The sequence below is a fragment of the Triticum dicoccoides genome, chromosome 3B (genome assembly GCF_002162155.2).
Source record: "Triticum dicoccoides isolate Atlit2015 ecotype Zavitan chromosome 3B, WEW_v2.0, whole genome shotgun sequence".
NCBI classification, from domain to species: Eukaryota; Viridiplantae; Streptophyta; class Magnoliopsida; order Poales; family Poaceae; genus Triticum; species Triticum dicoccoides.
The window spans coordinates 229,650,823-229,661,973 of NC_041385.1; the positions used below are offsets into that span (position 1 = coordinate 229,650,823).

The following is an 11,151-nucleotide window of genomic DNA, read 5'->3' on the forward strand; positions in this document are numbered from 1 at the left end:
CTCCTTCCTAGAAGGAGCAACCGGCTCTGGATCCTCCTCCTCCACCTTGTTCACATAATCATCCAAGCTCGCCATCCGCGAGGTGCCACTGACCGTCCCCTTGCCTTTATTGTTGAACTCTTTGGGCATGTACCGATCAATTCCCGTCCTAGGCTTTAACATGTATGCTGACCGAACTTGATAGTTCTGCAAGGTCATGTCATCATCAACCTATCATAAAAGCAAACGATATGGTAAAGAACGTGCGTCATGATGAACTTAGCAATGCATCAAAGAGATGAATATGTGCTATTGTCATACCTATTGGGTGAGCACACCCTCACCCTCCAGATGAGCTGCCAATGTAGTCTCATCCTCCAAATGAGTCCCATGCTCAGATTGGGGATCAGAGGGTGTAGCGGACCTAAGCAACGTAGGTTCTGAGTATTCGGGGTCACGGCCACCGACAAGGTTGGAAAACCGCCTTAACCTTTGGCCCTGACGCTGTAACATGGACAAGTGAATACGATATCAAACTTAGCAACATATGTAACATGGACAACTGAATGATATTTATACCTTAATGAATGCTTGAAGTTCACCTTCCTCTTTGCCTTTTCCAAGCGGGGTTGTTTCTAGAATAGCCTGGCTTTTATCAGTTGATTTCTTGATCTGGTTGCTCTGTGGACGGGAATGACATAAAGATGTTACTCAAGCAAAGATGTAATATGGCCAATGGTGAAATGCAGAGGGGAACACTTTACCAGAAAGTTCATCACTGGAGCATAAGGTACTCGGGTCCCTTCCTTGACATATTTGTTGTATTTGTGCTGGGATAGCTCATCAAAGGCAGTGGGATCTTCCAAAATCTCCTCACCATACGTCGGCTTGCATAACTCCACACGAGTACTTTCAAGATACCATTTCAGGTAGTTGTTGAACGCAAGTGGGCAGTGCTCACGAAGCTTGGATCCTGCAGTAGCCCGAGCTTTCTCCACACTAAGCTCGAACATGGTGACATAGTTCTTATGATGTTTGTCCCAGTCCTTGATCTTTCGCTACTCTTTCATATCCAATCTGCATGTTAAAACATCAAATATTAGCACCATCAAAAAGGACCTAAAAATGCTAAGTGCACAAGGTTAATTCTATCTTACCTGTGAAGTGATTTGTCTATGTCCTGCCATTCTGATGGGTGAGCCTGGAACAAACCAAACTGGCGGTACATACGATGCGGCATGTGAAGCCCAATCGCCCGGTTGCATATGAGTGGGCACTGCATAAGCCAAAGATGCCTATCCCGCATGCACATCGGATTCAGGATGAAATCTCCTGCATTACCTAATCTATCGCCAACTCCATATGGCTCCCGTTCCACCTACAACATAGCACAACAAGCAACATTGATGTCGAGTTCTCATGAAAGCATGAGAATGAGTGAAGTAGTGTGAATGCTTACCTGCTTAGCAGTAATCATGTCCAACTCGTTGGTGTACTGCCTATACATCATAGTGACATCGCTAGTCTTCTCGGTTACCACATCCCACTTCTAAGCCCAGGTGGGGAGCCATAGTTCATCGCCGTGGTCGTCCCAAGCCCTGTACGTTATGTCCTTCAGGCTTCTGACCGGCAAGCGCTCCCAGCTCCATACAGAAAGTACGAGCATACAACCACCAATACATCCATCCCTTGAGATCCTACAACAAGCATCGTCCAACTGCACATAAAGGAAAACGTGGTTCACTTAGAACAAAATTGCAATGATAATGTTGCAATGAAGTGAAAACAAACAACTGACTACCTATCGGTACAGGTAGGCCGGTGCCACCAAACCCTGACTCCATTGGTTGTCGAAGACGGTGAACGCCTTAAGCCACATCCATGGAGCGTTCTTGCTAGTGGCATCAGCAAACGAAGTCCTGGAGATAACGTACCACATGTAGACACGAGCATATGTCTGCACCACATCCTCATTAGCATCCTAAGGGCAATGCGCAAAGTTTGCAACAATCCAGGTGAATGGAGCTCCGACTGCGACTCTTTCCTTCTTCTCCCCCTCACCTACTGGAGCCTCTGCAGGAGACATACCAATAAGGGCCTCCATTTGCTGGCACCACCGATCAAAATCGATGCTCATACAGAGAGGCTTCCCCTTGATGGGAAGATGGTGATCAAGGCGACATCTTGGAGCGTCACGGTCATCTCCCCGGTCCATAAATGGAAGTTGTGTGTCTCCATCCTCCACCAATCAACCAACACAGTGATTGTTGCAGCATTGAGGTTCGGCGTCGACCGGCTGACTAGCTGAATGAATGGGAGGAGTCCTGTCTGCCTGATGTATGGTGTGTACTGCTCATCGTAGGGCATGACACCACAAGAGACACCGTGAGACCAAATCTTCAAAGGTTGAAGAAACTGCAAACAAGCAAGCCAGAGTATTAAATACGGGGCATGTCTATTTGAACTAAACACAAATTCCAAAATACCAACTAATATCATTATTACCTTCTTCATCTCTGACATAAAGAAGGCCCGGTGTTGAGTGTCATAAAAACCATTGAGAAGCCAAACCATCCTACAAATTTTCAACAAAAACAATCCATGAGCATTATTTACAATGAAAGCATGTCAACAATGATCACAAAAATGTTATGTATTGACAACAATATTGGGTTGCACAATGGAAGCATTATCTACAGTACTTACTCAATATTGGGTTGACAATTATCATCTCAAATATAATCTACACAAACATGCCAACATGTATATTGTCAAAGCTGTTTCAAATCCTTATGGAAGCATATATTGTCAAATCTAGGGTTATAAATCATCTATAAATCAAATCCCTATGGAAGCATACGTGATTATTAATTCAAATGTACATACAAATTCCTATGTATGCGATTTACAATACAAATCAACAACATAATGTTCCCCAGTGTTTACAAGTAATCTACATAGGCTAAATCAACACACATTCAATCTATTTCCCATAGAAATTTCAAATCAATCAAAACTAGGGTTTCATCACAAACATGAAGAATGGGGATGGTTTTTTAGATAGAAAGAAAGGGATTGGAGGAGATTACCTTCTAGGATGGATTGGGCAACAAATCCACAGACGAAATCTTCAAATCTGAAGTTCTTTGGACAAATGATTGAGAGGGGGAGTGGAGAGAGCCGCTGTCGTCGTCTCCGTTCCAACCATTGGAACGAATGGGTGGGGATGGGGAAGGGCCGGCCCGCTGCGGTTACTAAGTCAGCGTGCAGCGCCTATGCGCTAGGCGCTGCACATGGCTGTGTGGCACCTACTCTCTAGGCGTTGCACGGCCAGGTGTGGGGCCGTGCCTGGACCAGGGATGCCACGCTGACCGGACGTGCAGCGCCTTGGAGCTAGGCGCTGCACAGTGGGGTGCATCGCCTTGCTGTCGGACGCTACATGAAAAGGTCAGTTGAGCGATTTTTTTGAAAGCAGTTCATTTTGCGAAATCTTTTTGTTCACATGTCAATTTTGTCGTTTTTGTCATATTTTGAAGGACTCTACTCAATATTCACACTGGATGCTCCCACCAGCATAGCACGGTCACGTGACCGGACACATGCCGCTCCAGCACTGGTGCTCGGCCTCACCCACTAAACTGCACTGCTCTGTATATAGTATATTAACGTCTTGCCGAATCCCTGCTATCGCGGGCCTCAAATCCGTCAATGGCGTCCACGCCCTCCCTCACCCTCCTCCTCGCTCTTCTGCTGCCCCTCATCCCTCTCGCCGTCGCAGCTCCGGAGAAGCACCTCGTGACCCACCTCCCGGGCTTCGGCGGCGCCCTCCCATCCAAACACTACGCCGGGTACATAACCGTGGACGAGAGCAATGGCAGGAGTCTGTTCTACTACCTGGTGCTGTCGGAGCGTGATCCGGCCATCGACCCCGTCGTGCTCTGGCTCAACGGCGGCCCCGGCTGCTCCAGCTTCGACGGATTCGTCTACGAGAACGGTCTGGATTGATCTTATTCTTACCTCTCTTCGGGACCGGCAGTTTCTTTTGTTATCTTCTTGTGATTTTGGCTGGGATGACCCGTCCGGTGCCCTGTTCTTTGTTCAGGTCCCTTCAACTTCGAGCGCGGAAGCACTCCCGGAGGGCTGCCCAAGCTGCAGCTCAATCCCTACAGTTGGTCAAAGGTAATCCGCATACCTGAACACAGTTTAGGAGCACAGGCCTATCCCGCAGCAGCCTGCCCAGAATTTAGGAGTACTAATCTTGTTCAGCTCTACTAATTTGTCATAGAACGAGCAGTATTTTTTTCCATGCCAAGTGATTGAATAAATGTGTCATTAAACTGGAGTAACTAGGTTTCAAGCATGATGTACCTGGACTCCCCTGCTGGTGTTGGGATGTCATACTCATTGAACAAATCGGATTACAAAACAGGTGACTTGAAAACCGCAGCCGATGCGCATATCTTCCTTTTGAAGGTAATAATCTCTGCTTCAGTTGCGATAATTTACATGACATAATGCAAGAAACTGGATGCTGATTTTACTCGTTGTTGCAGTGGTTCGAGTTATACCCGGAGTTTCAGTTGAACCCATTCTACATTTCCGGAGAGTCATACGCAGGGATATACATTCCTACACTAGCTGATGAAGTTGTTAAAGGTGGATTTTGTCACTCACAGCGAGTAGATTATTCATAGTTGAGATCAGAAGTTTCTTACATCTCATCTTTACGTCGTTACAGGGATACAGATGGCTCTGAAGCCAAGAATCAATTTGAAGGTCATTCCCACTAACATTTTATTCGTCGCCATTTAGTTGTGCATGCAAACTTGTGTGTGAGTTTACAGTCTGAGGTGTTTGCATCCAGGGCTATCTAATTGTTTTTTTTCTTCTTCTTCTTTTTGCGGGAGCCAGGGCTATCTAATTGGTAATGGAGCAACCGACGCAGACTACGATTTAAACTCTTTTGTGCCGTTTGCACATGGAATGGGTCTCATATCAACTGACTTGTTTGAGGTGTTTTGCTTCGTCTTGTTTCTGCATAATTGCCGGTGCCACAAGTAGTTTCATTGTGGACAGATAGCAAGCTAGCAGTGTCTTGACTGTTTGCCCTGTTTCAGGATGTCAGTGTTGCTTGCCACGGCACATTCTGGGGAAAAGTTAATGATGTGTGCCAAGAAAATATAGATAGAGTCCGCTGGGTAATGTCCATGTACCAGAACCTGTAAACCGACAAGCAAATACGCAACCTTCCAAATTCTGTAAGGCCTCAATCTGTGTTGTCATCTGCAGGAACTGAAAGACCTGAACACGTACAACATTCTTGCACCATGCTACCACCACCCTGAAGTCCAAGAGACAGCGTTCGTGAACAGCAGCTTGCCATCAAGCTTCAGAAAGCTAGGTGAAACAGAGAGGCCTTTCCCAGTGAGGAAGAGGATGGCGGGGCTTTCATGGCCTCTCGGTCTTCCTGTGAGCAGCGGACATGTCACGTTGTGGCCCGAGCTTGGCGGTAGATCACTTCCATGCACGGTATGAAAATTATATCAATGACCTTATAGTTATATGTGGATCATTTACAATTTGTTGTTTTCATTTTCCATACACATACATCATTTCATAAGTATGGTTGGTCCTCTCATTTATAATAATTATATGTCCTCACAGAGTGATGAACTTGCTACTATATGGCTGGATGATGAAGATGTAAGAGCTGCCATTCACGCCAAAGCGGTATGATGGTTGATGCGAGACAAATTAGTGTGAATTTAATCCTAAAATTGGCACAAATTAACTAACTCTTGTTTGTCGGGAATAACCTCGATCGAAATTGGCACATCAGAAAAGCTTAATTGGATCATGGGAATTGAATACTGCAAGAATAGACTACACTCATGATACAGGCAGCATGGTGGAGTATCACAAAAAATTCACAGCCATGGGATATCGCGTACTTATTTACAGGTATGGGGCACACCTGCAACTTGATCATTTGACAATGTTAACACCGAGTAACTTGTTTTCTGCAAAAGAAGACACCGATTAATATATGGAATCAAATTAGGGTGAAGGTTCAGTAGAGAACAGGTTGAACTACTAGGAAATAATACATTTAATTGTCCAATCAAAACTGACTTTTTTCTAGTAAAGCAAAACTAACAGATTGGTTGTGCATAATACATTTTCTGCTTACGGTTATTGCTTAAGAACGGAAGGAAAAAAATTCATATTTGAATAGGATAGCGAAGCACAAGCCTCGATTCAATGTAAAGAACGTGAATATAACCTTCAGGAAAAAAAAAACCTTTCAAACTTTAGTCCTAATATTTATTGTGGGTAAATTGGTTCAGATAATAGTATTAGACTCTTGATACCTGGAATTTTTTCGAAAAGAGGGGATGCCCCTTGGCCTGTGCATAAAGTGATGCACACAGCCTTTCTTGGTACCTGGAATAGAAAATAGCTTTATCAATAAGGATACCTTTAACCCACATGCTTACACTGATGTACATGTGTTGTGCTTAAGGCATAAAGTTGTCCATTTAGAATGCTTCAAACGAACGGTGGAAACACAACCGTCAGAGAGAATCACTCTGTAAACAAATATAAGACGTTTTAAATCACTAAAGTAGATGGCTGTGTGCATCCTATGATGCAGAGGCCAGGGTAATCCCCTTTTCAAAAAAAAATCACTAAAGTAGTGACCTAAAATGTCTCACATTTATTTTCAAAAGAACTTCTCGAGATCTGGTTGGCAAGATTAGGCACTCTCTCCCTCCCCTCGAGTTGCTCCCGCGAGTGACCGAGGGGATAACCCTAGCAGCCGGCGCGCGTTCCCCCTCCCTCCCTTCCCTCCCCTCGCCGCCGCCTGTCCGCGCTGCTGGGCAAAGCCCGGTGGGTGCTGGCGGCGGAGGGGCCCTTTCTCTCCCTGCTCATGGGGGCTTGGCGCGGGCGGCTGTGCTCGGCGGCGGAGTTGCGAAGCGGCATGCCGGGCATGGAGGGCTGGACGCAGGTGTTGCAGGACAGATGCGTGGCCGAGGTGGCGGTGGCGGCGGCGGCTTCGGCTGGATCTGCCCCGCGGGTGGCGCGGGCTGCGGCGGCTCTGTTTGAGGCGTGCCTGGTAGCCGATGGGCGGCTCAGGCAACGGTCGACGCCCTCTCCTCTACTCTTTGGCTGGTGCGTGTGGTGGACGGTGGCGGACGGCTGGTGGATGCCAGCGGCTCGACGGGGGTGCCGTTGGCTGGCCGGTGGTGGTGGGGGCGATCCGGGGAGGGAGGCAGGGGGCCTCCTGACCGTGCCGATGTCTCGGTGATCCATGTCCCCGGTGGAGTGGTGCGGTGGCTGCGGCGAGGACGAGGCCGGCGGCTGCCGGCGCCCCTCCCCTGCCTGGATCTAGCCGGCTGGGCCGCCTTCCCACCAAAGGGTCCGTTTTGGGGTGGAAGGAGGTGCCTTCTACCTCTTCACCGGTCGGTGGTGTCCATTAGCCGTTGTGGTGGTTGCGGGGGGGTCTTGGATGCCGTGGCGGCGGCCTCAGTGGTGGTGGTAGTCGTGTTGCTTGTGGGCGGGGTGTGCGGCTCAGGTGTGGGCTGGTCGCTATGGCCATTCGGGCGACGCGGCAGCCGGTGCTTCGGCGAGCGGAGGTGTTTTGAAGGTGGAGGGTGCGCCAGGAGAGATCCCCTGCTCGGCTTCGGTTGGGCCGACGATGGCGGCGTCCGCGGGCGTCGTCTCCTTCCTGAAGGCGTCGTCGTGGCTACTCTCCTCCTTCGGATGGTCCAGGTGAAAACCATGATCCTTTAGATCCGACGGCGACGGCGCTCCGGTGTCGTTCTCCTTCTTGAAGGCGCCGTCTTTGGAGGCCTACTTTCGCAGAGCTCAGCTTCGTGGTTGTTCCTTTACCTGTTGTATCCGGCCTTGGGTGTGTTGTGTGGTGGTGTGGTGTGGTGTTGAATTGTTTGCGATGATTGTTATCGGTGATGGTTGCTTTATAATATAAACAGGGGGAAACCCTTTTTCGGTATTGTGGATTTTTGGCACTATGGGTCACAAATTGGTCATCTTTTACAACTCACAAGTGTGTGTGTTTTTCTTTTGCGAATAACTCACAAATGTGTAACTTTGTCACTTTGTTAGTGCTCATACTTTTGTGCAATACATACTTGTGTGATAAATTTGAAATGTGCAGCCTCCCCTTTTTTGCAACACGGGGTATGTACCGGTACTCACCTTTGCATTTTTCCGATATGTAATCACTTTATTGAAAAAGAGAAATGATGTTTAACAACTTTTGGGTGTTTAATTGTACAGTGGAGATCATGATCTGTGTATCCCTTTCACTGGAACGGAGGCATGGGTCAGATCATTAGGCTACCGAGTTGTCGATTCATGGCGCCCATGGCACTTTGGGGGTCAAGTTGCTGGGTATGATGTTCTACCATTTTTCTCTACAACTGTACATGTTTCTCCTTGATTATTCACCATTCACATATGTTTCTGATTTAGTTATATATCTGCCATCTGATGCGCCAATTGATAGATGACGAGAACTCTGTCTAACATAACTAGCATGCATGTTTTTATCACTATTTTTTTGAAACGGATGCAAATGTTTTGCCACGTCTCATTAGTTAAGTAGAGTTGCCCGGTCCTTAGCTGTTTTGGACTTCATGTTAGGATTAACAAAACATAAAAAAAAAGCATTTATCTGAACTGATTTAAGTTCCCTGCTTTATGCGACCGCAGATATACACAAGGCTATGATCACAATCTCACCTTCCTCACCATAAAGGTATGTAAGCAAGCTTTGAAGTCCATCTGGAGAATGTTGTAGAGACACAAACTTAAATCGACAAGAGTTTATTATATGGCTGAGGCTTTCTGACAAGCACCATGTTTCAGGGATCTGGACACACTGTTCCTGAGTACAAGCCTAAAGAATCGCTGGCATTCTACACCCACTGGCTGTTTGGAGAAAAGATCTAAAATTGATCTAAATGAAACAATCAAATTTTGTAGACATGCATCTTATTTTTTTTTCCTAGCTGTTTTTATTGTAGATTTTGATAAAGACTGTACCTGTACCTGTACCTGTTTTCAGTGTGAAACACAATAAACAATCCAAGGCTCTGATAAATTTCCGCGTACATTCTCTTTCTGAGCGTTAGAAACACCAGAGAAGCAGGTGAAATAGACATAAAACTGGACATTAGCATTCTACCAGAAAACATTACACCGGCGACTCAGAAAGCTACTGCAGAAAGAAATATCATGATGATCTAGAGAAATACTAGCAACCAAGGTTTCAGCTACAACAACCCATACAGTTCCTCCCAAAAGGACACAATCAGAGAGCAAACAAATTACACAAGTGAACCTTCAATGTCTCGTGCAGAATGGATAGTTAAAATGACATCAGAAACACACTGAAGTTACTTATTGCAATCATCCTAGCTCAGAAACATTTTCACTAGAACAAGTTCATTTATGGAAGGTATCCATGTCGGAGCAAAACAGCAGAGCCATGCCCAGTAGGCTATCAGCAACTTGTCACTGCAACCCACGCACACATCAACACTACAGTAGCTCCATGTCAGCTGCAGTGGCTGAACCATTGGCGTAAACAGGGTGGAGAGTGTGCCCAGCTACAGGTTCAACATGAATCCATTTCCTGCCAGTCAGCTTATTCCGCTCGAACCGCACATGGCCTTCCTTCAGAGAGAAGATAGTGTGATCCTTCCCCATGCCAACATAGTTCCCAGGATGGAAGCGGGTTCCTCTTTGTCGTACGATGATGTTTCCTGGTTCCACTTTCTGGAAAAATAAAACAAGTGTAAACGTTGGAGAGAGGTATGAGATCATTTTCCTTTTTTTTGGCTATAATAATGAGATGAGTACAGCGACTACCAATGTTACAATGTATGGTATGATTAAAGCAGATGCCAAAATACCAAAAGTAGGACCCTGATAAGTGCCACATGTGTGGCACGAAGCAATTCCGCCCTGATGTTTTTTGATGACAAGTTTAGTTACCCGAGGATTGCAACTTTAGTTGTGAAGCATGGCAACTTTCTGTTTGGATGGCAAGTTTCAGTTTTTTTGGAGTTTTTTTTCATTTGGCAACTTTCATGTAAAAAAGGTCTGGGTGGTGTTACTTCGTGCCAAACGTGTGGCACTTATCATTTGGGCAAAAGTATTAGCTATTTTCACGTAATTTAGGAAATTATTCAGCTAATCTGGTTCAAGGCCATGAACAAGAAGAAACATCAAAACCATGAGGAGCACTTGAAGACGGTACCTCTCCACCAAATTTCTTAACACCCAGATACTTGGGGTTAGAGTCGCGGCCATTTTTCGTTGACCCAGCAGTCTTTTTTGTGGCCCAACGCCTAAACACCAAGCTCATTCCTCCAGATGTCTCTGGAATTAAGTACATACAAAATAAGGATCAGGCCACTGGCCCAGAAAAGGAAGATGTAAATTCTAAACTTTGATGTCACAGACTGTCTAAAGCCTAAGCTCATTACCTGTTGAGCTAGTGTACACTGGAACATTTGAGATCAGTTCTTTGATGTTTACTCTCCTGAAAACTGATGAGAGGGCCATCTTGCTTGCCACAGTTCACCTGTAGTCACTATAAGGATTCTCTCAAATATACTCCCTCCGTTCCAAAATAGATGACCCAACTTTGTACTAACTTTGTACTAAAGTTAGTACAAAGTTGGGTCATCTATTTCGGAACGGAGGGAGTAGACATTAATAAAGTACTGTGGACAAAAAACAAATTATACTCATGCATTGTGCTTTTTTCTGCATTCCATGGTGATTACTCCCTCCGTTCCTAAATATAAGACCTTTTAGGGATTTCACTATGAACTACATACGGATGTATATAGGCATACTTTATAGTGTAGATTCACTCATTTTGCTCCCTATGTACTCTATAGTGGAATCCCTAAAAGGTCTTATATTTAGGAATGGAGGGAGTAGTTTTTACAATACGTTGCTCTAATTTTACTAAGCTAGAGAGACAACCTATAAATGTCCAAAAGGGCTCCACTAACCTATGTTCTGCTATGTTAATACTTTTGGTGAGGGGGGTTAACCGAACAGAAATGGTATTTTGGACATTTACTGAGATGAGATCAAAATATGGCGGTGATGTGTGTGTGTGTGTGTGTG

General features: G+C 45.7%; 2 protein-coding genes across 3 annotated transcripts in view; one reads left to right on the top strand and one right to left on the bottom strand.

The window, feature by feature from the left end:
- Window positions 1-3,640: 3,640 nt before the first annotated feature.
- Window positions 3,641-9,118, top strand: LOC119275664 (serine carboxypeptidase 1-like). The gene is made up of 13 exons (XM_037556555.1): window positions 3,641-3,973; window positions 4,082-4,158; window positions 4,330-4,452; window positions 4,533-4,635; window positions 4,718-4,755; window positions 4,891-4,992; window positions 5,097-5,177; window positions 5,269-5,508; window positions 5,644-5,709; window positions 5,819-5,940; window positions 8,281-8,394; window positions 8,716-8,761; window positions 8,872-9,118. The coding sequence occupies exons 1-13, from the start codon at window positions 3,688-3,690 to the stop codon at window positions 8,953-8,955; spliced, it is 1,482 nt and encodes a 493-aa protein (XP_037412452.1). The 5' UTR covers window positions 3,641-3,687; the 3' UTR covers window positions 8,956-9,118.
- A 106-nt stretch (window positions 9,119-9,224) lies between these two features.
- Window positions 9,225-11,151, bottom strand: part of LOC119275665 (50S ribosomal protein L27-like) — an 8,368-nt gene continuing 6,441 nt past the window's right edge. The window contains exons 3-5 of one of the 2 annotated variants that reach the window (XM_037556557.1): window positions 10,497-10,594; window positions 10,268-10,389; window positions 9,225-9,783 (exon numbers count right to left, since the gene is read on the bottom strand). In XM_037556557.1, the coding sequence (XP_037412454.1) occupies window positions 9,547-9,783; window positions 10,268-10,389; window positions 10,497-10,575 (438 nt within the window). In that variant the 5' untranslated portion in view covers window positions 10,576-10,594 and the 3' untranslated portion in view covers window positions 9,225-9,546. Of the gene's footprint in view, window positions 9,784-10,267; window positions 10,390-10,496; window positions 10,604-11,151 lie in introns of both variants that reach the window. The other variant, XM_037556556.1, reaches the window with a different exon arrangement.